Source organism: Drosophila tropicalis, unplaced genomic scaffold (genome assembly GCF_018151085.1).
Source record: "Drosophila tropicalis isolate 14030-0801.00 unplaced genomic scaffold, ASM1815108v1 contig_845, whole genome shotgun sequence".
NCBI classification, from domain to species: Eukaryota; Metazoa; Arthropoda; class Insecta; order Diptera; family Drosophilidae; genus Drosophila; species Drosophila tropicalis.
The window spans coordinates 11,399,185-11,426,980 of NW_027173338.1; the positions used below are offsets into that span (position 1 = coordinate 11,399,185).

General features: G+C 43.3%; 4 protein-coding genes and 1 long non-coding RNA gene across 6 annotated transcripts; all 5 read left to right on the plus strand.

Annotated features, from left to right (window-relative positions):
* The first annotated feature begins 723 nt into the window (after nt 1-723).
* LOC137580864 (von Willebrand factor-like) lies at nt 724-3,629 on the plus strand. Its single transcript, XM_068295000.1, has 4 exons — nt 724-731; nt 920-1,008; nt 1,070-3,005; nt 3,065-3,629. The coding sequence occupies exons 1-4, from the start codon at nt 724-726 to the stop codon at nt 3,627-3,629; spliced, it is 2,598 nt and encodes an 865-aa protein (XP_068151101.1).
* Nucleotides 3,630-4,520: 891 nt separating this feature from the next.
* Nucleotides 4,521-11,819, plus strand: LOC137580865 (hemocytin-like). The gene is made up of 10 exons (XM_068295001.1): nt 4,521-4,563; nt 4,626-5,549; nt 5,617-5,701; nt 5,756-6,747; nt 6,810-7,250; nt 7,354-8,743; nt 8,804-9,187; nt 9,282-9,561; nt 9,635-10,595; nt 10,670-11,819. Exons 1-10 carry the CDS (start codon nt 4,521-4,523, stop codon nt 11,734-11,736), a joined length of 6,567 nt encoding a protein of 2,188 aa, XP_068151102.1. The 3' UTR covers nt 11,737-11,819.
* Nucleotides 11,820-11,958: 139 nt separating this feature from the next.
* LOC137580482 (reticulon-4-interacting protein 1 homolog, mitochondrial) lies at nt 11,959-13,425 on the plus strand. The gene is made up of 3 exons (XM_068294545.1): nt 11,959-12,522; nt 12,578-13,183; nt 13,244-13,425. The coding sequence occupies exons 1-3, from the start codon at nt 12,025-12,027 to the stop codon at nt 13,346-13,348; spliced, it is 1,209 nt and encodes a 402-aa protein (XP_068150646.1). The 5' UTR covers nt 11,959-12,024; the 3' UTR covers nt 13,349-13,425.
* Nucleotides 13,426-14,227: 802 nt separating this feature from the next.
* Nucleotides 14,228-15,529, plus strand: LOC137580483 (uncharacterized). 2 transcript variants are annotated; one of them, XR_011033017.1, is made up of 2 exons: nt 14,228-14,246; nt 15,024-15,529. It is a non-coding gene; the product is annotated as an uncharacterized lncRNA (long non-coding RNA). The 2 variants fall into 2 exon arrangements; XR_011033016.1 differs by lacking the exon at nt 14,228-14,246 and adding an exon at nt 14,750-14,963.
* Nucleotides 15,530-15,656: 127 nt separating this feature from the next.
* Nucleotides 15,657-25,801, plus strand: FASN2 (Fatty acid synthase 2). The gene is made up of 7 exons (XM_068294421.1): nt 15,657-15,822; nt 18,088-18,360; nt 18,422-19,890; nt 19,954-25,155; nt 25,214-25,309; nt 25,421-25,564; nt 25,624-25,801. Exons 2-7 carry the CDS (start codon nt 18,165-18,167, stop codon nt 25,732-25,734), a joined length of 7,218 nt encoding a protein of 2,405 aa, XP_068150522.1. The 5' UTR covers nt 15,657-15,822; nt 18,088-18,164; the 3' UTR covers nt 25,735-25,801.
* The last annotated feature ends 1,995 nt before the right edge of the window (nt 25,802-27,796 follow it).

Below are 27,796 nucleotides of genomic sequence, written 5' to 3' on the forward strand. Positions count from 1 at the left end.
CTCTTTTCTCCCGTCACTCCAAGATCTATCTCGCATATAGCAACCTGTGTGCCAGCCTGTTTAAATGGAGGAAAATGTATTGCTGCCAATGTTTGTGAGTGTCCTCCCAATTACCGCGGTCTCCAATGTCAGGATGCCATTGCCCGTTGTGAACTGAAACCAAATTTCAATGGAAACTTTCAATGCAAGCATGGACCATTGAGTACTGAATGTGAACTGAGTTGTCCTTCCGTATCAGGTGTCAGTGTCCTGGGACAGCTGCTTCCCTTATACTCATGTAGATATGATACTGGCACTTTTGAGCCTAGTCCAACCGCCAAATGCATATATCGTAAGTATTAAAATACATATTATTTTAAAGGTTGAACTAGAAGACCATTACTAGACCATTTTACACAGTTAATTATATTCTTAATTATTAATATGGATATTATCCTGTTTGACAATTTAGCTTGAATTTTAATTTATTCAAAAGCTCTAGATGGATCCTTAATGAGGTTTAGTTTTGTTTGTTAAAGAAAATCCAATAATAACCTGTTATCCAATCTTATCCTCTAGCACCGAATCTAAACGTTACCCAGCAAATCACGACTTCCGATACCCATACCAACGGCACGGTAACTGTAACTGGTGATGAGAAATGGCCGAACAATCTAATCACAACGTGTGATCGCTATGGACGTTATAATAGTCGAAAGGACTGGAAACCAGTGGAGCCCAACGATGGTGATGTTTGCGGTCTTCGCCTAAGAAGGAAACCGGCCGTGGGCACAATCATTAAGGCACAGCCATCGGTATGTCGCTCCTGGGGTGGTCGTCATATTCGTACATTTGACGGCCTGATCTTTGAGGCACCGCTGACATGTGATCACATTTTGGTGAGCGATAAGTTATTTGGTGCTTATCATGTTGCCATCAGAAAATCCTGCGGACCGTGTGGAGGACCAACTAATGGACTGGTGATACAAGTACTCTTCGAGTCGGTTTTCTACACGATTGAGAATATAAGTAAGTGAACAAGCTGTCGATCTACTTGGCAATATTATAAGAAAATGTACTCCACTTGCAGATGGATCGTTGGTTGTTGGGACACCTTTAAAACGATTGCCGCTACCAGTGCAGGCGGTGGGCCTGAAAATCGTTCCAGTGGCTCAGAGCTTAGAAATTGAATTTGAAACTGTGGGTCTGAAGATTATTTGGGATCAGCAGCAGAGAATTGATGTGCATGCAAGTGAATCTTTGTGGGGCAAATTGGTTGGTCTCTGTGGATATCAAGATGTGAATCCGGACAGTCACTTATGGACTTCAACGAGAACGGTGGCCAAGTCATGCCAGGATTTCGCAGATAGCTGGAAGCTTCCTGGTAAATCTTGTACCGATCGGCCACTCGATGTACTCGACACTTGCCAGGACAAAGAACAACACACGAAAGCTGTCGAAAGATGCAAACAACTATTACTTAATCTCCCCTTAAAGCCTTGCCTGGAGCAATTCAATCAGGAAACTCTATTGCAAGTGTGCCTAAAGGAGTACTGTGGGGCAAAGGATGATAATCAGAAAACTCGCGGAACCTGCGACTTCCTCACGACTTTGGTCGATGACTGCAAATTCAATGGCAAAGAGCCAGTCAAGGATTGGAGAAACCTCTCCCTATGTCCAATCAGTTGCAGCGGTGATCAAATTTATCAGAATTGTGGACCACAATCGCCAGCTACGTGTGAGAGTGAAGAGGTCAGCGTAAAGGGTAAATGTTTTGATGGCTGTTTCTGCCCACGTAGGAAACTTCTGTATAAAGATCAGTGTATAGATCGAAAAATGTGTCCCTGCCAGTTGCGAGGACGCGAGTTCCAGCCCGGAGAAAAATATCAAAAGGAATGCAATACGTGCACCTGTTTGGCTGGCAAATGGCAGTGTACGGACAAGAAGTGCGGCAAACGCTGCACGGCATTCGGTGATCCACATTATCGTACTTTTGATGGCCGTCAATACGATTTCCAGGGTCGTTGTTTTTACTACCTACTAATGACATCTTCTCTCTCGATAGAGGGTGAGAATGTCCGGTGTTTGGCAGATCGTGAAAACATCAAGGGATCTTCTTGCACCAGAACTCTGTTGATACGCTTTAACCTACGCGATGGCAGTCCAATAATCATCAAATTGGCCCAAAAGATGCAGAGTTTTGTCAATGGCCAATTGGTTACCCAACTACCAGTTCATCTTGGAAACGGAGAAGTAACATTGCGACTTGCTAGTTCCCGGCTTATTACTGTCACCTTTGAAGATGGTTTAGCTGTATCGTGGAATGGTGAATCCACCGTACACATCGATGCTCCATTTAGCTATCGCGACACTACGGGCGGACTGTGCGGTACATTCAATGACAATACCAAAGATGATTTTCTAACTCCGGATGGCGATTACGAGCATACGGCTATTGCGTTTGCCAACAAATGGCGGACCAAGGAGATGTGCGGCGATATAACAGTACCAGACAAACCGAATTCCTGTTTAAACGATCCAGAGAAACGGAAATTGGCCGAAAAGCTGTGCTCATGGTTCAAGGCAGATATCTTTAAACCCTGCCATTGGGCTATCGATCCGGAAAGTAACTACGATAATTGTCTAACAGATATATGTGCCCTCACGGACAAAAATGATGTACACAAAACGCTTTGTGAGCTCATTGCCGTCTATGCCAATGACTGCGCGCGGAATGGATACCAAACTGGTTGGCGTCGTGAGATTAAAGAATGCATGGACAAGTGTCCCGAACCCCAGGAGTACGATGAGTGTGGTGACTCGTGTGCCCTGAGTTGTGCCGACTTACAGGAGCGAGACAAATGCAAACGAGAGTGCGCCGACGGCTGTCGTTGCCCCAGTGGGCAATATCTCAATGAGGAACAGGAATGTGTACCACAAAAGGCATGCTCTTGTTTCTATGAGGGCTTCTACTTTAAACCAGGCTACAAGGAAGTGCGGGCTGGCCAACGAGTTCAGCAATTATGGTAAGAACGGATTGGACAACGATCTCTTTGACCTACTTACTGATAAAATTTGTTTGTAGCACTTGTGTGAAAGGTCTTTGGGATTGCCACGACGCGGATGATCAGGATGTAACCAAGTTTCCACCTCAGGGCAATCTGCGGAAACAATGTGCCAAGCGTCCTTTCGCCAAATTCATTAGCTGTGCGCCCAATGAGCCAAAGACTTGTAAAAATATGCACAACTTCTCGCCGGATACCAGTGCTTGTCGTCCTGGTTGTGTCTGCACCGATGGCTATGTGTACGATGTCACTAAAGAGGAGTGTGTCCCTCCGGAGAAGTGTTCCTGCCATCATGCCGGACGTAGCTTTAACGATGGCGACACCTTTAACGAGGCTTGCAATGTCTGCGTCTGCCAGGGGGCCTATGGAAATGTACACGAAATGATTGCGAAGCCACGTGCAGTGTTTGGGGCGACTCTCACTTTAGTACCTTTGACGGCAGAGATTACGACTTCCTGGGTGCTTGTGACTACATCCTTTCTAAAGGAAAGAACGATCAGGGCAGCGGTTTCTCGATTACCCTACAAAATGTGCTGTGCGGGTCAAATGGTGTCACTTGCTCCAAATCCTTGGAGATTACTTTAAGTGGCAAAAACGGTGAAGAGAAATTAAAGCTGGGAGCCGGCGGCACTCAACAGTTAGGCTCTCGTCCTTCGAGTTCGTTCCACGTCTACAAGGCTGGTTTGTTTGTGGTCGTTGAGGTCATCCATTTGCATCTGCAAATCAAGTGGGACGAAGGCACTCGTGTCTATGTAAGACTGGGCAACGAATGGCGTGGCCGTGTGGCTGGTCTTTGTGGCAATAATAATGGTAATAGTGTGGATGACTTTAAATCCCCATCGGGTGGTCAGGAAACAGAGCCCACTCTCTTTGGTCATTCCTGGCGTATAAATCAGCAATGTGAGTTGCCTGTCCAACCCTTTGACACTTGTCAGCGGAATGCCCAACGTCGTTCGTGGTCAGAAGCCAAGTGTGGAATCCTAAAGACTCCTCTGTTCGCCCGTTGCCACGCCGAAGTTCCAGTAGATGTGTACCTAAAACGCTGCATTTTCGATACGTGTGCCTGTGATCAAGGTGGCGATTGTGAATGCCTGTGCACGGCTGTGGCGGCTTATGCTGATGCCTGTGCTCAGAAGGGTATAAGTATACGCTGGCGATCCCCACATTTTTGTCGTAAGTAACATGGGAAAACTCTATTAGACCTTTGAGTAAATCTCTCCGTTTTTTTAGCCATGCAATGCGATCCGCAATGCTCCGACTATAGCGCCTGTACTTCAGCCTGCCCGGTGGAGACTTGCGATAATTTACTGGATCAAGGCGAAGCAGCTCGTCTCTGCCATCATGAGAACTGTGTGGAGGGCTGTCTAATTAAACCCTGTCCTCCAGGACAAGTTTATTACAATGACACTTTCACCGCGTGTGTATCGAAGACAGAGTGCCGACCTGTGTGTCTGGTGAAGGATGATCGCAAATACTATGAAGGTGATGTTACCTACTCGGACGACTGTGCCACTTGTCGGTGTTCGAAGAAGAAGGAGATTTGCAGTGGCATTCCATGTCCACCGATTGTAACTACCACAGAGTCACCAAATAAAGTGACGGGATCAACTGAGGATCCGAATCACCAACGTGGAAAAAATTGCGTACGCGGCTGGACACGTTGGTTCGATCGTGGTTCGAATGTGGGAGGCATTAATCTCAATGATCTGGAACCGCTGCCCAAGTACGATAATTTTGAGTCCATCTATGGAACCTGCGATCGCGAGTACATAACCCACATCGAGTGTCGGGTGAAGGATAGCAAAGTTCCCTTCGATTTGGTGGATGATAATGTTGTGTGTAATCTGGACAAGGGTCTGGTTTGTGTGGGCAAGTGTCATGATTATGAGATTCGTGTAAAGTGTCAATGCGATGAGCAGGGACGCACTACGCCCAAACCGCCGACGCCGCCACCACCCACTGAACCATGTAATCCGGACAAGGGATTGTTCAAAGAGTACCCTGGCGATTGCTATCAATACCTACGTTGTATGCGGAAAATCGGAGTCAGTCAATGGTTTTGGGTGAGCGGCACTTGTGGCCCTAATCTGATGTTTAATCCATCGATTGGAACCTGCGATCAAATTGCCACAGTCTCTCGCATCAGATCCGAATGCCGAACTACCACAGATCGTTGTACGGATGATCAACAGTGGTCCGATTGTGCTAATCAATGTGAGCACACGTGTCACTTCTTTGGCCAGCAACTGATCCGACGTGGTCTATGTAAGCCCAATGAGCATTGCAAGCCCGGTTGTGTGCCGAAGAAGCGACCCGATTGCAAGGCTCTTGGCAAGTTCTGGCGCGATGATTCCACTTGTGTGGACAAAGATGATTGTCCGTGTCTAGATGACCATAGAGACGTGTATGTCAAGCCACATGATACTTTCATCACTGCACAATTCGATTGCCAATGTGTGTATAATCGCTTCATTTGTGTGCCAAAGGAAACTACCACAGAGACCCGTAAGTAATATGACTACATAGGTATAACTGGATATAAATTGTAATCTCCTTCGTTACATTTGTGTAGCCCCCATTGGAGGTAATAAAACAACCACACCTGTGCCAATCTTACCCACAACACTGACCCCACCAATACTATGTCCAGCTAGCAGGTAAGTAACAGGAAAATTAAGTTTTAAATCTTAGACCAACTTTGTCTTTTCCAGCTTGATACGCTTGTTTACCAACGGACCGAGTATAAAAGATGATGCTTTTACAGCTTCCAGTCACTTGAATGAAAAGTATAAGCCACATTTGGCTCGTCTTCATCGGAAGCCAAAGCTAAATGATGGAGCCTGGTCACCACAAGTTAGCGACAAGTCTCAATATTTGCAATTGAAATTTGAAAATCCTTTGGTTTTCTATGGCCTACTCATTGCTGGTGATCCACACTTTGATAACTATCTAACACTCTTTAAAGTTGTGTATTCGTTGGACGGCCAGAGTTATCATGAAGTAATTGATAATACGGGGCAAGCGCAATTGTTCCGTGGACCAAAGGATTCAAGGGCTGCCATAGCACAGGTCTTTGAGCGTCCCATTGAGGCTATTTCATTGCGTCTGTATGCCCTTAAATGGCACAATACCATAGCCCTACGAGTTGATTTCCTATTGTGTAATCACTTGCCAACTACCACATCGAAGCCACCAGTACTCACCACCCCGCTGCCACCGACAAAGCCACCTACTTTCAAATTGATTTGCGAGGATCCACTGGGAGTTAATAATGGAGCTCTAAGACAACATCAAGTAAGTGCCAGCAGTATTTGGTTGTCCTCATTGGTGGATACGAGTTTGTTGGATCTACTGAAATTCAACAATCAGCTGGGATGGCGTCCATTGGCCAATAAGGTGGATGAGTATGTGGACTTTGATTTCCTGGAGCCTCGTAATATTACGGCCATACAGACACGTGGAGGCAAAAGTGGTTGGGTCACCTCATATCGTGTGCTGTTCTCGATAAATAAACAAATTTGGAATGAATTGCCGGGACCGAATGATAAATCACAGATTTTTAAGGGTAATCTAGATTCCCAAAATGATCAGAGAAATGACTTTGAGCGTCCAATCGTTACTCGTTACTTAAGACTGATACCAACAACCTGGGAGCAGAATATTAATTGGCGTATTGAACCGATTGGTTGTTTCCTGCCATATCGTAAGTTATTTATTGGGATCCCTTTGTTTCATAAATGACTGATTAATCTTTTTGCTTTCCAGCAAACACTTCGGATCCCTCGCTTTTGAAATGTGCAATCTGCGATGGTTTCGAGTTACCGCAGGGAGCCCAACAATGCCCCTGCCAGGATGGACTCTTCTGGATGGGAACGAAATGCGTAGAACGCAATCATTGTCCCTGTATTGATAACTTTACTCCATATCAGATTGGCAGTAAGTTTGAGAACAAAAAGTGTGAGGAATGCGTCTGTTTACTGGGAGGCATCATCAGTTGCAAGGCCAAAAAGTGTCCGCCATGTCGTGAGAATACAAGACTTGTACAGAATGGTTGCAACTGCGAGTGTCAATTGTGTCCTCCAAGCACACGATTGTGCCCCACCAGTGGAGATTGCATTCCCAGCGAATGGTGGTGCAATGGTGTCCAAAACTGTGCCGACGACGAAGATGAAACCTGCGATTCCAAGGTCACCACAACTAAGCCACGTAAGTAACTGAAGAAAAAAGTCTGAAATTATAATAATCGGATAGGTTAATCATAGATTAAAATTTGGGACAATGTGCTAATACCTGTCATTATTTTTTAAAGCGACTACTCCAAAACCACCTCCAGAATGCCCACAAATTGTGTGCCCACCTGGCTATGACATAAAGATCACAGGGAAATTGCCAAAAGCATTATCTTCAATGTTCCTGTTTGGATTCAAAGAAGATGAAGAAGTGCCCGAACAATTGGAGGTGCTGCAGGAGTGGCTTGCCACACTGAAATCTTCACCTAACCGAGAAGTAGCATCTGCAGCGGGCAAAGTAATTGCATCGTTGGATGGCAATAAACTGGAGGAATGGAGAGAAGAGCAGCTGGCCAAAAATCAAGTTAAGGCCGAAACATTGACTCTGGAACAATTGGAGATAAACGAATTGCCCTTGATTCCTGGCCAACCGGAGATAGAATCGAGTATTCTACTCAAATCACCTTTTGGCATAGAAGAGTTATTGGAAAAAACTCAGGTTGTGGAATCAATATATCCAGATAATCTCTCGCAGGAGGACCCCTTGATGGAGGAACAACTTGAAAATGATTTGAAATTCGTTTGGAATAGTGGAAGTTTAACCGGAACAGGCATAAGTTTGTATGGCAATGATTTCAAGTTGCCACCAGAGCTCCAAGCTTTGCTGGATCTCCAGATAAACGCGGATAAGGATATTGATATGCAGTATTGCAGTGCCTTTTGTTGCCTGCCTCAGCGCCACAATGTCACAAAATGTGAAGAACCCAAATGTCCACCTGGTTATGAGCCAAAGGCAGATGAGACAACAATTCCAGCCGGGTCTCGCCAATGTCCCACTTTCTCGTGCAGGCGTAAACGCGTTCCGGATGATACTTGTGACATAACTGGACGCATTTTCAGGACCTTTGATGGAACCATCTATAAATATGATATCTGTAGCCACATCTTGGCTCGTGATATGCGTGGTCAACGTTGGTCGGTTCGTGCCCAGCTGCAGTGCGCTCAGAATCAAAACAATTGTGGTTCAAAGACTGTGATAATAGAGGATAAATTGGCTGGCAACACACTGACCATCTTACCCAATCAGAGAGTAATATTCAATGGTTACGAATTCGATGCCCGCAATCTGGCCCAGAGTAGTGCCTTGAGACGTTCCTTCTTTATTACCCACATAGGAGAGACAATTGTTGTCGTGTGTCGTCAACACAAATTTTGGGTTCAGTATGGCGTTAACGGTAATGTACTTTTGGGTGTTTCCCAGGATCTTCTTGGGGATGTGGATGGTCTTTGTGGTTTCTACAATGGACAGCTGTTCGATGATAAGCGTACGCCCGCTGGTTTGCTACTGATTGGCACTAAAGATTTCGGTGATAGTTGGTTCGATCGCAAATTGTCATTGGATCAATGCCGACCCCAAGTATGCCCGGTCGACCTGCAACAACGAGCTCTGCAATTGTGCGAAACAGTAAGGTGTGTCTATCATGACTGCGAGAAACTTCAAAATAATACTAATCTCTCTTTTTCCCGCAGACATCCTTTGTTTGATGCCTGCAGCAAGTCAGTGAATATACAGGATTACCTGGACAGGTGTGTGGAAAGTGCTTGTCAGTGTCTACAGATCAATAATGGGGCTGAGGGCAATTGTCGCTGTGATCTTCTCCAGCAATATGTACGCCAATGCTTGGCTGTCAATCCCCACTTACAGTTGACCACCTGGCGTAGTGTCCATCGTTGCCCGCAGCCTTGTCGACAACCTCTGATTCATTACGACTGTTATAAGCGACGCTGTGAACCACACTGTGGACCACAAACGAGATCGACATCTGTGTGTCCAACCGTGCCGAATACTTGCTTCCCCGGCTGCTATTGTCCCGAGGGCACTGTACGAAATGGCGATGATGTGCACCATGTTCGGTGGCAACAAATTTGTTACCTATGACAGGACTAGCTATAGTTTTAAGGGCAACTGTACATATTTGGTTTCGCGCGACTTACTCCTGCCTGGCAGCTATAGTTTCCAAGTATATGTAACCATTGAGCCGTGTGGCTTGGCCGATTTAGAGAACTGTGTCCAGGCCCTACATGTAACTGCCGGAGAGCATACATTGCACATCGAACGAGCGTCGAATAAAAGTGTTCATGTGATTGCCGATGGCTATTTCATCACTTTATGGCCACATCAAGCCCCTTGGCTGAGAGTCCTGCAGCAGAGGGAAGGAGAACTTGTCGTCCAACTCATTCAGGCCAAACTGGAATTGACACTGAAACTAGATACAATGCAATTTCTGGTAAGTAACCCAACATACAGAATCGATTCGAATTCTCATTTCTAAATTTATTTATGTATTTCGTTTTTTTTAGCTAACCGTGCCCTCAGTGCGTTATGGCAATCGTATGGAAGGTCTTTGTGGTAATTGCAATGGTCTGTCCATAGATGACTTGCAGATCAATCCACAAAAGAAGCCCGATCAGAAGCCCAAGTTTGATCTACTTGATTTTGTGACCAGTTGGCAGATAAGCGAACCACATTTGGGCATCGATACACAGAAGTGCAATGACCGGAGCAATAAGATTTGCAAGCCTCTGCCTCGGGAGAAGAATTTGTGCTACCAATTGATTGTGAATTCTGGAATCTTTGGTCGATGCCCTTTGCTGGTCAATCCCTTGGCATATATACAAATCTGTCAGCAGGACACCTGCTCGGATGGCTCGGACAAAAATGTTATCTGTGATGCTCTGACTGCATATGCAGCTGAATGCAATGCCGTTGGCATCTGCGTCGATTGGCGTCCGTTGGCCCAATGTCCGGCTCAGTGTCCAGCTGGTTTAACATATAAGCCCTGCGATTGTTATGTCAATTGCGAAACCGGCATTGTTCGGGAAGATAAGATAAGTCAGAAACTTCTACGCCAGGAAAGATGTCTTCACACCAGCCGTTATGAGGGCTGTTTCTGTCCCAATGATCAGGTATTGCATCATGGAAAATGTGTGCCACCCGATCAGTGCATAAGCTGTGGCGATGAACGACATGTCGGTGATCTCTGGCAACCAGACAAGTGCACCAAATGCACCTGTTTGCCCAGCGGCCAAGTTAGCTGCGAGAAGGAGCAGTGCGTTCAGGCCAAGGATGTAATTTGCCAGAAGGGCTACAAGGTTCAAGTGCAGAACCTGGACTTTAAGTGTTGCCCAGTGTATAGCTGCATTCCAGATTTAGTTAAGCCACCGGGTCAGCAATGTGAAGAACCCAAGTTGCCCAACTGTGGTCCCAATCAGAACAGACGTGTTGACAGGGATACAAATGGATGCCCTGTTTATATTTGCGGTAAGTAGTCGTAACATTCCCAAAATTGAATGTAAAATAATATATCCTTTTTTTTTCTTTGGTATTTACTGCAGAATGCAAGCCTTTGGATCAATGTGAGCCCTTAAATGTGATTCAACTGAAGCCAGGGGAAGAACTTCATCCCTTAATCACTGGCTGTTGTCCTGATCAAAAAGTTGTTTGTGTGCCTAGCAAATGCCCAAAACATCCAACGGTTTGCCCACAACCCTATTATGAGATCGTATCCTCGTTGTTGCCCGGTGACTGTTGTGCTTCTTACCAATGTCTTCCACCCAAAGACAAATGCTTGATTACTGACAACGGCCAAGTTCAGGCTTACAAGCCTGGAGACCAATGGCAACTGCCTGGTAAACCTTGTGTCTCATATGAGTGCGTGATTACAGACAATACCATCCAAGTTCTCAGCACTGTGCTTACCTGCAGCAAAGAATGCAGGCCTGGATTTACTTACGTGCATAATGAAAAAAGCAGCAAATGTTGTGGTTCCTGTGTGCAGACGAGTTGCGTACACGACGGCAAAATCTATAAGCCGAACGAGCAGTGGCAGAGCTTGGACAAATGCATCATATACACTTGTGTTCCCTATGGTGGACTGTTGATTATCCATGAGAAGCAGGAGATATGCCTAGATGTAAGCAACTGTCCGCCTGACCAGCTAGTAGACGATGGCGGTTGTTGTAAGAGGTGCAAAAATCCACCACCCCCACCTGATAACAAAGTTGACTGCCAAACTGTAAGTGTGCCATCTGAAAGGACAATCAACCTGATTGGCTACAAGAGCCCTGACCATGGTCATTGCTCCAATAAGGAACCTATTCGTGGTGTAACCCAGTGTGAAGGAGCCTGCAATTCGTCGTCCAAGTATAATTCAATAAACGAGAAGTATTTGGATTCGTGCAGTTGCTGCAGGGCCAATAGCCTGATTAAGGTGTCAGTAAAGGTGGAGTGCGAGGATGGAACTTCCCTGGAACACTTCTTGGATGTGCCCAAAGATTGCAGCTGCAATCCGTGTAGACACGACGAATTGCTTGAAGTAAAGCCACACCCCGTTCCAAATGTTGATGTTGATGAGGAATCTGATGAAGAACTAGATCTGCAAACGCTTTTGCAGCAGTCATAAAACTTATAATTTTAATGTCAAAACTCTAAGAAAAGAAATTTCATTACAAAAGTTATGCAAAACGTAGAAAATATAAACCATACATTCAGTTAAAATTCGGCATCTTACATTTAGTTTATTTGGTTTAAACTTTTGCGCCAAAAATTTATCGATTCGATTAATCGTTTATCAACACTGACAGCACTCGATAATCATATGATTGCTACAACAAAAAAAAAAAAAACCATAACAAATTTGTCGGCAATTATAATTTTTGTTTCTTTTTTTTCGCTAAAGTTTTAAGGATATATGATGGCCACACGATTGGGTCTACGTTTACACAGTCATGTTAGACGCTATACCTCGGCCTCTGTCACAGGGGCAGGCTCAACTGGCGTCAATATCAAAGAGGTAGACCCTCCAAAGTGCAGTTCGCCTCTGAAGATGCGCGGCTGGCAGCTTCATAACTATGGCGAGGAACTACAGCTTTCCGATAAGGTCAAGGTACCCCAGATACGTAATTCCCAGGATTGTCTTGTCAAAGTGCGAACAACTTCAGTGAATCCCATCGATGTGGCTATGGCCCGCGGTTATGGAGCAACAGTGCTCAATAAGCTTCGTTGTCAGCCGGGCGATGGCATTGAGTTTCCCCTTACCCTGGGAAGAGAATTTTGCGGCGAGTTGGTACAGAAAGGCATGGGAGTGACATCGAAGGACCTAAAGCAAGGAACGCGTGTATGGGGCGTAGTGCCCGTACAATCACCATACGGAGCACATGCTGACTATGTGTCGGTGCCTGCAAGCTGTGTAAGTCCTCAACTATTGGTTATAAATTTGGTTATTAAACAGATTTCTCCATTAGTTGGCTCCGGCCCCAGCCGAACTTGACGACGGTGAAGCAGCCAGTGTTCTGTATGCAGGTCTTACAGCCTGGTCGGGTCTCTATATAACTGGTGGATTGGGTGGTTTATGTGGTGCCATTACATCATCTGGTGGTGGATCGCAGAAGCGCATTCTCGTCTTAGGCGGTTCCGGAGGTGTAGGCACCTTGGCCATACAAATACTCAAATCACAGGGAGCTCAAGTCTTGGCCACTTGCAGCGAAAATGCCGTTGAATTAGTTCGTTGTCTTGGCGCAGATTTTGTAGTTGACTACAGTAATCCAGTAGCCATGGAAGAATTGTGCAATTTTGCTCCTTTTGACATTGTACTGGACTGCGCTGGACAGGGTGGCCAGCATGCAGCTGAACTCAAGTTCGACTATCGCCAATACATTACCTTCTCTTCACCGCTGCTGGCTAATATCGATCAAAATGGCCTTGGCTTCGGGGCGCTGCAAAACTTGTCTGATCTAGTGCGAACCAATGTTAAATCTCTAACTCAAAGAGGTGGCTTAGTCAAGTGGGGATTCTTTAGTCCTGCACCACATGGTATAGAATTCTTGCAGCGTCTGGTTCAAAAGCGAAAGGTAAGAGCGTTTACCAATCAGTAACTAAAACAAATATTAATATAAATAATTTTTCTATAGCTTTTGCCGCTTATCGACACCTGTTTTGAATTTTCGGAAATGCCAAAGGCTTTTCAGCGCATGCAAAATGGACATTTGCGTGGCAAGATTGTGATTAAGCTTTAAATCAAGACTGATTTGTTATTCTTAGTATTTTAGTTATTGTTGATTAAAAACATCATAAAAAGCATAAAAAGTGAAAAGATTCGCTTACTTTGTAAACAAATTTGAATTTGAAAAGATTGCGATCCACTTGAGTTAAATGTATTTGATTAGCCACGCTCTTGTCTTTAGTATTTCATTATCTTTGTAATAATTTTGTTGTTAAGTAGGTATGTGTAAGAAAAAACAAAATTTATCAAGAATTTTCCGCTGAAATCAAACGATAGTAACAACTGTCGGAATAAGATAAGATTTCTTACAGTTTTTACCCAAAACAAAAATAATCATAATTTTGTTTACAGAAATGTTTCTGCGAATTACATAGTTCAATTGTTTATTGGAAATGTTTTTGTAAATAAGCACTTGAGATTAGGTATTAAAAACGAAATGTGTTTGAATATGTATAAGTCGCTTTTGAGAATGCTTTTCCCCCTATACCTACATATCATTATATAATATTCTCTTTACGCAAATTAAAACGCTCGCTCCAGGAGTTAGATAAGTTTTCTTGAAACGTATGCCAGTATGCCATTCATTAAAATATCAGACTATAGCTAATTTATTTGCCAAAGGCAACTGAGTAAAATTGTGTTTAAGGAACAGAACATCAAATGTTGACGACGCAAATATTGTTTGTAACTTTGTCGGTTACATCGCAACCGTATTGCTTGCCCGGGGTTCAACGACTGCATTTCCAAGTCACTGACGTATATGCGATTACGCAGGCATAGTCCGATTCACCTTTAAATCACCGTGAAGAGCTTTGAGCCTAGGTAAGTTTTCCGAGCTTATCAATTGGACGGCATCACCTCTTAGCCCAAGGGCAACTTGTCAACATCTCTCACTCTCCTTCTTCTCTCAGGTAGCTTAGAGTTAAAAGTTAAAATGCTATCTGAAGAGCAAACTTCCGACCGGGCACTTGTATTGATAAACCATTCCAATTCTGGCGCGCGACACACGCTTTTGTTTAGTGTAAATTTCCGTGCATTAAAATTTGATGCCTGACTGGCTGGCCAGCCGGGCCAATAATACCCATACCCATATTATTTTTATCAGCTCTATGTATATTGTATGAAGACTCAGAGCAGTCAGGGCTGTGTCGTGGGCACGAGGCATTTTGGAGCTAATCACATCACTCTCATGTGTTGTTAGCAACGTTTCTCCGTGCTATCGCCCATCAAGGTCGGGGTTTGGCTTGGAACGATGGAAAATGAGTGACTGCTGTTGCCGGTATAATCAGGGACGCCCGCCGACGGCTACTAAAACAAAAAAAAAAAAAAACAGCGTCTTTTGTTTTGTTTTGGTTTTTATTAATAGGTTCGCAATTTGTTGCCGTGCTCATTATTAGCCATCAGATGTTGGAATTTTTCTATATTGTCGTGAACAGGTTGATTGTAGAATTGATTGTTTTGAGTATCTAGTGCATATTCTTTGAATTCTTGTCAACTAAAAGTTTTCGAAATCGTATTTGAAATGTCAAAACGATATCCTTTGTTCTCCTCCATACTTATTTCAAAAACGATATCCCCTGTTCTACTGGAGTAGTATGGATACTTGTTCCATTACAGCTTTCATCTTAGTATAATAACCAACTCCCTTAATAAGTATGATTTTCATAATTTTAAATTTTCATTTAAAGGAAGACAAGACAAGAAAAAGCCAACATGCACATTTGCATTGTTTGAGGGTATTCGGTTAGGACTAATTTTCCTGGAGTATGATGACAACCAACGAAAGGCGTAACCTTGATATTTGAATATAATATTTTGATATCAAGCATAAAAGTACACGATACGTCTCGATGACAAGAATCCAAGGAAAACTCGAGCTGCAAAGAAACCCAAGCAACAAGAGAAACGTCCGGTAAAGTGCTAAAGAACGTTTTGTTAGAAAATACAAGTCTCCTCTTTTTTAGGCATGATGAATAAATGCTGAATTATGTGTTGAACTATGGTGTGTTGGGGGTTTAATACAACTGGGTCACTATGGCCGACGATACGCCAACTTGGACTAATTACCGGGGCACCTGTCCCTGTCCTGGAAAGCGTCGCAGTTTCTATTTCATTACGTTTGAGAATTAGAGAGGAAAGTTTTGCATTAAAATGAATTATTCAATGAATTTGGCGTCGCAGAGTCATTATGAAATCGCAAGTGTTTAGTATTTGGTATGGATATGGTTAATTAACTATGCAGCATTTAGTGTGTCCACTGGCCACATCGTCATCCTCGTGAACCGAATGCATAAAAAGAATGAATTAAGTGCAGCGCGTGTTCAGTCTGTTTTCGGGACAAGTCGGAGTGATACGTGCACACAAAAAAAGGACTAAAGTGTTTAAAGAAAAACATCAATAAGAAAAAGGATTAACAAACCAACCGAACAAACGAATGTCCTTATCTTCACTACATTAAGCAAAAAGGATTGCATAAAGTGAAACAATGTGAGTGGCTGCGGAAGAGATCGCAAGGAGCAATACCTCCCAAAGTGAAATGAAGACATTCCTACTAGATCCATTATTTTGTCATAGTGAAGTGAAGTTCTAACTGCACACAAAATAAACTAGGTTTATTTTAGATTATTCAACGAAATAATTTTTGACTTTTTTTTTCCGAATTTCAAATCGAAATTCAATTACGAAACAGACGATCAAAGTACTTGAACAAAAGTATTTTCGTATTTCAAATTTGAATATTGGGTTTAGAGAGAATCAGAATCTCTAAATAAAATGGAATAAAACATCATGATTCAAAAGATTTTCTATCCATTTTGATATGGAAAACTTTTAAAGTTTTTGAATTCTTTTTGTTTTTACTAATAAGAATGGATAATGCAATCTAGGAAGAGATAGAAATATTCGAAACTGAACCGTATATTGTGTCCCATGATATTATCTGAAAAGTTTAATCAAACGTGTAAATGTTCTCTAGGAAGGATGTTCAGTTTTATATGCTATTAGTTTGCTTGTTTTTCCTTATCTTGCGGATAACACCAATTTGATTAAATCAAGTTACTCCTTTTTTTTTCGACCGTATTGAAATATCGTATGATAATTTGGCTCCGTTGCCTTTCAGAATCGTATCTTTCAACATTGCAGTCATTAGATTAAACTTAAGAGTACCGACGCCTGGTAACAGCTGATATTCTGGATGTTGAGTTGACACAGAGTCAGGGAGTAGCAGGAATAATGCAAGTTTCGTTTGTTTTTGTTTTTGATAAGTAACGAAAACCTCACACTTATGTATACATACTCACATTGCAATTGCTATGATTCTTATCAACTACGCACCCGGGACAATTTGATTGCGACAACACTTGTACTTATTTTAATATATATATATTTTTTTTTAACTGATAGCTTAAGTGCTCATTAGTCACAAATCAGCCTATCGAGCACTTTTTAGTACTATATACAATAAAGGAATAGGGAAAATATAAGAAAACCTCAGTTAAATTTAGTATACATACATATGTAGGATGTTTTATAAAGGCTCAAGTTTACTTTACCTTAAATGAATTTATGCAAACATTAGTGGGTGGAAATAGTGATTCATATCAATGGTTTCCTTTTAGCATTATGATAATGACTGTGCACGTATTATATAGTAAACGCAAAAACCCATAAGTTTTTTTTTAATCTACCTTCAAGTATTTCTGGTATGCTTTCAAGTACTCCAAACAAAAAAGAACAAACTCATTTTTATAATGTCAATTATAGTCACATTTTGGATTTTATTTCCTGTAAGATTTTTTTGCTTTGTAAGCCGGGAACGTGATCTTGAGATCTTTGAATGCTATATCTTGAAGATAATTATGAAATCAAACTAATCTTAAGCTAACAGATTTATCTGAAAGATGGTCAAAATATTTTTAGTACAAACTTTCCAAGATTTGATCATATATTTCTAGAGCCTGTTTCTGTCTGTCTCCATCAAAAATACATAAAAAATGTTTTCCCCAGGAGAGTAAAGTTAAGGTTCTCAAATTTATATGGAAAAGTTTTCTAACAAAAATTTGTAATTTTTTCCCATGTCAAAATGTTGTTTTCTTTAACCTTTAACTATCCTGAAATCTAAAGGTAGTCGAAAGTAGTCATAATCTGATCATGTTTAAAGCTTAGATAGCTATGGCTTTTTTAATATAATACCAAATTTAAGAAGCTATAAACATTCGTTTCACTCGCTTTAATTTAACAGAAATATTTAAATGGCGAAACAAAATTGCTAGTGAGCAAAAAGTCGGGCATTATACATATACTCATATGATTAACATATAATTTGCTGCTAATGTCGCTTAAAATATAAAGTCTACTAAATTAATTCTATATTCCGAATGTTCAGTTTGTTTTTTATTTTTTAACAATTTAAATATTTTTATTTGACACTTAGCAAATAAATTAATTAGCTAAAATGATGTAATATACAATACATACATATCTGTATACAATATATACCTGTATATATGTTCCTAGGTACTTATATATAGGAGTGTGTTACTTTCTGATTGGGTAAATTGAATAAGGTCAAGGTTCTATATATGCACATTTGTATATACAAACGTTTGACATTGTACTATTTGCATTACAAAAATGAGCCGATTCCATTCTAAGCGATTTTATCTAAGTATATGGTGAATAGGCAACAACGTTTTGACTTTCGTGCACTTTTTGGAATCATCTATGTAAGTAGATTTTTTGCTTTATTTGCAGTTTCGTAATTATTGAGCCAATCAGACAGACCTGATTCCAAACTTGAACCAAAACAGCAGTAACCATTAGCCCCTAAGATGGCCAATAAAAAGAAAGTACGTGAGGAAATGGCACTGAACGGTGATGGAGCGGCAGAGGGCGGCTTAGATAGTGACATTGTCATTTCGGGTTTGTCGGGCAAATTACCGGAGAGTAGCAATATCGAGGAGTTTAAGTACAATCTACTCAATGGCATAGATATGGTCACAGATGATCCCAGGCGTTGGGAAGCAGGTAAGCTCCATGCCATACACGTACATATCCACGCCCACTCACCCTTGGCATTACACAAAAGGTATCTATGGTCTACCCGAACGCATGGCTAAAATGAAGGATGAAGATCTGGAGAAATTCGATGACAAATTCTTCAGTGTGCATCAAAAGCAGGCCGAGCTAATGGATCCGTGTATGCGCATGTTATTGGAATTGACACACGAGGCGATCATTGATGCTGGTATCAATCCTGCACAGTTGCGCGGGAGTCGGACCGGTGTGTATATAGGACTATCCTTTGTGGAGACAGAACACGAAATACCCAATATGGAGCCAAGTACAATCAATGGTTATTGTCTGACGGGTTGCGCCCGGGCTATGTTTGCCAATCGTATTTCCTACACTTTTGACTTTAAGGGACCCAGTTTTATAGTGGACACCGCTTGCTCCAGTTCATTGGTTGCCCTATCGCATGCATATGCGGATATGCGTGCCGGTCGCTGTGAATACGCTTTAGTTGCGGGAGTCAATCTGATTCTAAAGCCCATATTTGCACTACAGTTCCTGCGACTTGGAATTGTTAGCCAGGACGGAGCCTGTAAGACTTTTGATGCGGCAGCCAATGGTTATGCACGGGCAGACACATGTGCCGTGGTGCTACTCCAACGTCGATCTCAGGCGAAGCGAGTCTACGCCTCCATACTCAATGTTCGCACCAATACGGATGGATTCAAGGAGCAGGGCGTTACCTTTCCAGATGGCCGGCAGCAGCAGGAGTTACTCAAAGAGACGTATGGTGAAATAGGTCTCAATCCCGATGAAGTTGTCTATGTGGAGGCCCATGGAAGTGGTACACCTGTCGGCGACGATCAGGAGGCCAATATGTTGAGTAACTTTTTCTGCCATCCCACGCGAACTACTCCCCTTCTCATTGGATCTGTCAAGTCAAATATGGGTCATGCTGAGCCAGCTTCGGGAGTTAGTGCTCTTGCCAAAATGATAATTGCCATGGAGGAGGGCATTATACCCAGAAATCTACATTATCACACACCAAATCCTGCCGTGCCTGCCCTTGTTGAAGGTCGTCTGAAAGTCGTTGACCGCAATTTGCCTTGGCATGGTGGAATTGTTGGCCTCAATTCCTTTGGCTTCGGTGGAGCCAATGCTCATGTCATACTCAAATCTCACGGCAAGGTGAAAAAGCCCAAGGCGGCTGCCAAGTCAGCGGAATCCCTGAAACTTGTCATTTGTTCCGGACGCACTGAGGAAGCAGTCCAACAGTTGCTTCAGTCGGCTATTGAGCAGCGAGCAGATGATGAATTCCTCACCCTTATCAATGATATCCATTCACATGCCATTCCACTGCATCCATATCGAGGCTACGCCGTGCTTGATGCTTCGGGGGCAGTAAAGCAAGAGATCCTGCCCTACGAAGAAGAAACGCGACCCATTTGGTTTGTCTATGCCGGCATGGGTAGTCAATGGGCCAGTATGGCCAAGGATCTAATGCACTTGGAAGTATTTCGTCAATCCATACAACATTGCGCCGAGGTAAGTGATCTATCTCTGACTAAACTAAATTGACATAAAGATTTTGTGTGTCTTTTTCCCAAGGTTCTGGCACGCATGGACTTTGATCTGATCGACGTGTTAACTCGGTCAACAGAGCGCACTTTTGACAACATGCTCTACTCATTTGTGTCCATTTCAGCAGTTCAGGTTGCTTTGACAGATCTGCTTCGAGCATTAAATATCCGTCCAGATGGTATTATTGGTCATTCGGCGGGTGAGTTGGGTGCCGCCTATATGGATGGATGTCTGACGGCCGAGCAAACCGTTCTTGCGGCATATTGGCGTGGGAAAAGTGTTCTGGAGACGCCAGATTTGGCAGAGGGTAAAATGGCTGCAGTGGGCTTGGGTTGGAATGAGATTGCCTCATACCTGCCTGCAGATTGTTATCCAGTCTGTCATAATAGTGACGATAACTGCACAGTATCTGGCCCCAGTGCCTCGATGGATAAGGCGATTGAAAAACTACAGTCTCAGGGAATATTTGTCAGAGCCGTTGGTTCGGGTGGTTTTGCTTTTCACAGTCCATACATAGAGGGAGCTGCTCCGATGCTGCGCAAAAACCTAGAGAAGCTAATAACCGAACCCAAAGAGCGATCTCCACGCTGGCTAAGCACCAGTGTGCCAGAACAAGAATGGCAATCACCATGGAGTCGTGTGGCTTCGGCTGGATATTTTATCAATAATCTCATATCGCCGGTTCTCTTCAATGAAGCTATACGTCATATACCCAAGAACGCCCTAATTGTTGAGATAGCTCCACATGGACTTTTCCGGGCCATCTTACGATCCCTGGGACCGCAGGTAAGTTATGTGAGTCTCATGCAACGGGGTCATGCCAACAATTTGGAGTTCCTGCTTAGCCAATTGGGACGACTGTACGCAAGTGGTGGTCAACCCGAACTGCTGAAGATGTACCCATCTGTAAGTTATCCCGTGTCACGGGGAACACCAATGCTAAGCTCTCTGGTAGGCTGGGATCATTCACAGAAGTGGAATTATCCCAAATTCAAGGGCGGACGACAGTCGGGTCAGTGGTCTGTTGAGTTAGATTTGGCCAAAGAGGAGCATATGTATCTGGCGGGTCACACAATCGATGGACGTGTTCTGTTTCCAGCCACTGGTTACATGACCTTAGCATGGATGATGTTGGCTCAGCAAAACGGCAACGATTATCTACGCACTCCTGTCGTCTTTGAAGATGTCGTCTTCCATCGGGCCACCATCCTGAGTGCGGGCACGGCTACTAAGTTAGCACTGAACTACTTCCAAGGTAAAGGCACCTTTGAGATCTGCGAGGGCAGCAGCCTAGTGGCCTCCGGAAAAATACGCCTGGTGGCTGATGGACAGGAAGAGCTACTTAAACTGACTCCATTGCCTGGCAGTACGGGATCGATTAAACTCTCCACCAAAGACGTCTACAAAGAACTGCGTCTACGCGGATATGACTATAGTGGAGCCTTTCAAGGCATTCTCGGTGCGGATATTCCAGCTGTGACTGGACATTTGCAATGGGCAGATAATTGGATTAGTTTCATGGACACCATGTTGCAATTTCGTATACTCAGCAATGACATTCGAGAGCTCTATGTGCCGACAGCTATTGAGCGAGCTGTCATTGATCCACTTAAGCATTTGGAGCTAGTTAAGAAGCATCAACAAAAGTTGCCAGTCCACTGGCATCGCAACATATCGGTGGTCAAGTGCGGCGGCGTGGAGATTCATAAAATGAAAACGGCACAGACCCAACGACGATCCGGTGGTCAGGGTGCTCCCAGTCTAGAACGCTATACCTTCATTCCCCACGCGGGTTCGAATCGAACTAAGGACACAGCCTTGGCGGTGGCCATGCAACTGATCATAGAGAATAGCGGTGATGCAGTGAAGCTAAAGGGCGTAGAAGTGGTTAATGGTCATGGTCAACCGGAAAATCTGAATGCCGGTAAATTGTTGCAGTTGATTGAAAGTGAACCGATTTTGGTTGGTGACATTGCAGTGTCTACGAATCCCGAAAACGAAGAGGAACTTTCTACGCAGATGAAAGAGTGGGGTGTCAGGACTATAGTTAAGGATCTACAAGCTGGTCCTGTCGAACAGCAGTGTCATTTTTTGCATGTTCATGATCTTCTTGGTACACCCACAGCTTGCACCCAACTGCAACACGGTATGGAATCCCTAAGGGACAGTGGATTTGTATTACTGGATGAGAATGTAAATATTTATAATCAGAGTGGAAGGAAGCAGTTAGAACAACAGCAGTTGTTCTCAGTCTTAGAGCAATCCTACGGGCATGAACGTATTCTAGTTCTTGCGAGAAAGACTGGGGCCAAACTGAGCCCGCAACCTCTTATAGTTCGTCTGACAAAGAATCAATACAATTGGGTAACTGAGCTAAAGAATGCCCTAGCCAAGAGCCAAACAGAGCAACGCCTGGTTTACCTTGTAGCCCAAGGAGACTCTAATTCAGGTGCCCTGGGTCTAATGAATTGCCTTAAACGGGAGCCTGGCGGCGGCAACTTAGTCAGACTATTTCTCATACTAGACGAGGGCATAGCTCCGTTCTCATTCCAAGAAGCCTTTTATAGCAATGAAATCTCCAAAGACTTGGCAATTAATGTCTACAAACAGGGCAAATGGGGTACCTACAGACATCTTCGGCTGGAGTCGCAGCAACCTTTGCTGCCCGTTGAGAGAGCCTATGTCAATACATTAATCAAGGGCGATCTCTCATCGCTTAAATGGATCGAGAGTCCGCGCGTTGTTAGTTCAGCCCAGGCGCACTATGAACCCTGCACTGTTTACTATGCTCCCCTGAATTTCCGGGATGTGATGTTGGCATCCGGCAAACTAGGGGTGGATGCTCTTCCCGGGGATCTAGCCTATCAGGATTGCGTTTTGGGATTGGAATTCGCTGGACGGGACTCGAAGGGACGCAGAGTTATGGCCATGGTATCGGCCAAGTCGTTAGCCAGCAATTGTCTGGCAAATCCTAATCTTCTCTGGAGCATACCCAAACAATGGTCCATGGAAGAGGCAGCAACTGTTCCATGCGTCTACTCTACGGTCTACTATGCTTTGGCGGTGCGTGGACAAATGAAGAAGGGCGAGCGAATTCTCATTCATGCCGGTTCCGGAGGAGTTGGTCAGGCTGCAATCTCAGTAGCTTTGCATCATGGTTTGACTGTCTTCACCACTGTGGGCAGCAAAGAGAAGAGAGAGTTTCTATTGAAACGATTCCCCAAACTAAAGAGTCGTCATATCGGAAACTCCCGTGATACAACATTTGAGCAAATGGTTCTCTCGGAGACCAATGGCGAAGGTGTGGAGTTGATTCTAAATTCCCTATCCGAAGAGAAGCTTCAGGCTTCCATTCGTTGCCTGGCGTTGAATGGGCGTTTCCTGGAAATCGGAAAATTTGATTTGAGCAACAATAGTCCATTGGGCATGTCAGTGTTTCTTAAGAACACCTCCTTCCATGGCATTCTGCTGGACAGTGTAATGGAGGGTGAGGAGGCAATACAAAAGCAAGTAGCAGATTTGTTAGCCGATGGAATCGAGAGTGGAGCTGTATTACCACTTCCAATTACTGTCTATGCGGATCAGGAAATCGAAAAGGCATTTCGATTCATGGCCTCGGGCAAACACATCGGTAAAGTGGTCATTAAAGTGCGCAGTGAGGAGTCTGAGTTGACATCAGCTTTACCGTCACCGCGACAAATCAATGCTATTCCCCGCTCTTATATGCATCCGGAGAAAAGTTACATTCTTATTGGAGGACTTGGTGGCTTTGGTCTCGAATTGGCTCACTGGTTGGTATCTCGTGGCGCCCGATATCTTGTGTTGAGTTCTCGAACTGGTGTGCGAACTGGCTATCAAGCTCTAATGATTCGACGCTGGCATGATCGTGGTGTCCAGGTTGTAGTCGACACAAATGACGTGACCACGCCAAATGGTGCCAAAAAGCTATTGGAGACCAGCAATAAACTGGGCCTGGTCGGAGGCATTTTCAACTTGGCAGCCGTCTTGCGCGACGCTTTAATTGAGAAGCAAACAGCTAAGAATTTCCAAGTAGTCACTGCACCAAAGCTATTGGCCACCCAGCAGTTGGATCAGCTGTCGCGTAGTATGTGCCCGGCCCTAGAGTATTTTATATGCTTCTCGAGTCTAGCATGCGGTCGCGGTAATCCGGGTCAAACAAACTATGGTCTTGCCAACTCCACAATGGAACGCATCTGTGAACAGCGCCAGTCCGATGGTTATCCCGGCACCGCCATTCAATGGGGAGCTATCGGAGACACTGGCCTCATTATGGAACATATGGGCAATAATGATACAGTTGTGGGCGGCACTTTGCCACAACGGATGAATAGTTGCCTTGATACCATCGATTTTTTCCTGCAGCAACCTCACCCGGTATTGGCCTCCATGGTTGTGGCAGAGAAACGAAAAGCAGAGCAATCGAATCGATTAAGTCTCATTTCAACCATAGCCAACATAATGGGTTTGCGCGACGTCAAGTCCATACAAGATAAAACGACGCTCTTTGACTTGGGCATGGACTCACTGATGAGCACCGAAATAAAACAGACGCTAGAGCGACACTTTGATTTGGTGTTATCGGCCCAGGAGATCCGGCAGTTGACGTTCAGTGCATTGAAGCAGATCGATGCCCACGAATCGGTTACCGCAGCGGCGTCTCCAGAGGCCGCGTCTCTCTCAAATCAGACTGAACAAACTGCCATTGGCCAGTCAGATGAAACTCGCAAGGTATTCGCCAAGGAAGTATTACCCCAGCAAGTCTTGGTGCGCTTGCACACTAAGGCAACGGCAGCCAGCAATGAGCCAGCCGTATTCTTCCTCGCTCCCATCGAAGGATTCACAATAGCAGTGGAAACTCTGGCCGCATCCCTCACATGTCCTGCCTATGGACTACAGTGCACTGAACAGGTGCCTTTAGATTCCATTGAAGCCTGTGCCGCCTATTACCTGGGTCAAATTCAAAAACTCCAGCCCCGTGGACCCTACAACATTGTTGGCTATTCCTACGGTTGCCTTCTGGCTCACGCGATCGGTGTGGCATTGGAGCAGAGGCGTTTTGGTGTCAAAGTTATCATGCTGGACGGGGCCCCAACTATGGCCAGTGGATATGTACAGGAGGCTAAAAAACAAACCGATGATCTGAATCGACAACAATCCATGACACTGGCGTACTTTGGAGCTCTGCTAGCGGATGTCGATTATAATAAGGTAGGTTATTAAACTTTTGTCTTTATACCTCTTTTATAATTGGCCAATGAATTTTCAGTTGTTGCAACTGTTAGATGGTGTTCAAACGTGGACATCAAAGCTGGATAAGTTGGCCGATACCCTGGCAGTTCATACGCAACAAACCAAGGATGTGGTAAGTATTCTCATAACCTTGTTAGGATACTATGTATCTATACTATATCATAACAAAGGATAAAACGAAATTGCTATCTTTGATCTTATCATGAATTTTTCTTAAATTTAGATCAAGAAAGCCGCCTGCATGTTTAAACAAAAACTTTTACTCTCGGAGAGCTACAAAGGAGCCAAGCAGCTGCATAGCGACGTGGTTCTAATTAAATCAGCAGAACACAATGCAATTATGGCCCAGGATTATGGCCTCAAAGAGGTAAGATGCTGGTTCTCGTATCGCATTTTAAATGTCACTATCCTAATCCCATTCTGCAGATTTGTAGCGCCCAAATCGATATGCATGTGGTGGAGGGGACGCATCGAACTTTCCTGAAGGAGGCACAAACCCTACAGATTATCGAACGCGTTCTAAGTAAACGGGTTTAGTTTTATTTCCTAGTTATATACTGTATGATTTATTCTATAGCTATTAAAATTAAATTTGATCATTTAATGTGCACGCTCAGCCAATTACGATTACAGCAGCCTATAATGCCTAAATACAAATCTAACAATCTCTCATTGTATAAGCAACAAAAAAATGTTTAAGTATGTATGTATGTATGTATGTACATGTACATACATACATACATACATATGTATTATTTTTCCACTATTCCTTGACTCCCGTGACCAATGGACGTGTGCCACTCGCATGATTTGGCATGATGAATCACGATTATCATTGGCTGCTCCAGCTTCGTTTGCCGTTACAAAAGTTTTTAGAGTACCTTTCCATACCCATAATTGATAATAATAATTCGTCGGTCTTAAACAAAACAAAAAAAAAAAAAAAAAAAACAATCAACCCAAAACAAAACGTTCTGCTTTAATCAGCGTACAGATCTTCCAGACGATTAGTAGTCCAAGTCTACACATACATACAAACATATTAAAAAAAAAGTGGTCCGATTCCCAATGTCTGGAAAAGTAAACCCAAAATATATATAAAACATTTGAAAATTTGTATATCACTATCACGCACTCAGCACCAGGGACTACTTATCGCCTACTCACAATTATTTGAAAATAATTCTAAATGTTGCACACTGTGTAACATCAGCAACATATGTAGACACAACAGCAACATTACAGAGCATACCATCACAGCAAAAAATAACAGTTCAGCTGCCCTTACGCTCTTTAAAGGTTAACAGAGAGCAAGAGCTTTTCGCCTAATGCAGGGGTGGATTGGCCAGGAATGCCCACCCACACCCTTGGACCACTTTTAGCTTAGTTGCCTCAAAAACATAACAACATAAGACATAACATTCAACAGCCTTCAAGGTTAAAATGTCAAAAAATTTCACATTTTTTAAAATATTTCATTTTGCTTAAAAATTGTTCACATTTGAATGTTTGTTTGTATGTTTATTTTGACGCCCTTATTTCTGGCTGACCCATGTGTGCCCGCGCCTACTGTAGCTTACCGTCAATCCGCCCCTGGCCATAATATAGTCATCTTATCTCGCTCTGTTGCTGCTGTTCTAATGCCGCTGGAAAGCTTTCGCTGCGGCTGGCATATAAAAGACGCTGTCTCACCTGATGCCTCAACTATTCCGCGTTATTAACATTTCACTCGCAGACGTCTCGTTTCTGCTGCCGGCGTCGTGTATTAACCGCTACGTTTTAAAATAAGTGAATATAAAGAGTGTGTGACAAAATAATATTTTGCAACAACAAGAACACTGTAACAAAATATTAACGGTAAAAAACGAACAATTTTACCAAAGCGTGTGCTAAACTAGTGCTCTCTGACATCAAAAGTACGTGAAATCGATTTTCTTTCTTTATTTTTCGAAAGGCAGTAAGGACCAACTGCCCAAAGTAAAATAATAAAACAATCGCCTAGCCCAACTTTTGTACCACACAAAAACAGCTGTCAAAGAAATCGCCTGATTTTTAGGTATGTATACATTTTGTGTGTGTGCGTGTATAAAATGAAAAAGGAAGTGCTACACAGGAGTATGAAACAGATAACAAAAACCATTGAGGAAAAAAATAATAAAAAGTAAAATGTGAATTAAGCAACATACAAATACTTAGGACTTACAGCTGATTCAGCCCAAAATAAAGCCAAGTTAACTTAAAAGATTCAAATTAACATCATTTTAGTCTATTAGGAAATCGCATTTTAAAAAACTACCAATTAAAAAGTGAGATTTCCAATAATTCAAATCTATTAGTCGTACAAAATTATACAGATAGTTTTTCAAATTATAGAACTTCGTTTTATGGCTTTGACCTCTGTAAACCTTTGCTATTAGCCATTTTAGTTAGAGACTGCGAATTTTTTTTAGACCCAAAAGTACTGGTTATAATTACAATGGGAGAGAGTCCAAATTCAGTTTGCTGGACGGGTTAATGCGCTCCATATAAATGTTTATGGGCTTCTTTAGTATTTTATGGGTTTCGCCATCTAATTGGGCGATGTACGATTTGTACGATT

What these genes read in the sequence shown, in the direction of transcription:
- LOC137580864 (XM_068295000.1), top strand. An exon ending in CTACACGATTGAGAATATAA is followed by an intron (nt 1,009 to 1,069) that starts GTAAGTGAACAA and finishes CTCCACTTGCAG; the next exon opens with ATGGATCGTTGGTTGTTGGG. An exon ending in CAACGAGTTCAGCAATTATG is followed by an intron (nt 3,006 to 3,064) that starts GTAAGAACGGAT and finishes ATTTGTTTGTAG; the next exon opens with CACTTGTGTGAAAGGTCTTT.
- LOC137580865 (XM_068295001.1), top strand. Translation starts at nt 4,521, where the DNA reads ATGAAGGTGATGTTACCTACTCGGACGACTGTGCCACTTGTCG. An exon ending in GACGACTGTGCCACTTGTCG is followed by an intron (nt 4,564 to 4,625) that starts GTGTTCGAAGAA and finishes TAACTACCACAG; the next exon opens with AGTCACCAAATAAAGTGACG. An exon ending in TGGTTGTTTCCTGCCATATC is followed by an intron (nt 6,748 to 6,809) that starts GTAAGTTATTTA and finishes TTTGCTTTCCAG; the next exon opens with CAAACACTTCGGATCCCTCG.
- LOC137580482 (XM_068294545.1), top strand. Translation starts at nt 12,025, where the DNA reads ATGATGGCCACACGATTGGGTCTACGTTTACACAGTCATGTTAGACGC. An exon ending in TGTCGGTGCCTGCAAGCTGT is followed by an intron (nt 12,523 to 12,577) that starts GTAAGTCCTCAA and finishes TTTCTCCATTAG; the next exon opens with TTGGCTCCGGCCCCAGCCGA. An exon ending in GTCTGGTTCAAAAGCGAAAG is followed by an intron (nt 13,184 to 13,243) that starts GTAAGAGCGTTT and finishes ATTTTTCTATAG; the next exon opens with CTTTTGCCGCTTATCGACAC.
- FASN2 (XM_068294421.1), top strand. Translation starts at nt 18,165, where the DNA reads ATGGCCAATAAAAAGAAAGTACGTGAGGAAATGGCACTGAACGGTGAT. An exon ending in TCCCAGGCGTTGGGAAGCAG is followed by an intron (nt 18,361 to 18,421) that starts GTAAGCTCCATG and finishes ATTACACAAAAG; the next exon opens with GTATCTATGGTCTACCCGAA. An exon ending in AGGATTATGGCCTCAAAGAG is followed by an intron (nt 25,565 to 25,623) that starts GTAAGATGCTGG and finishes CCCATTCTGCAG; the next exon opens with ATTTGTAGCGCCCAAATCGA.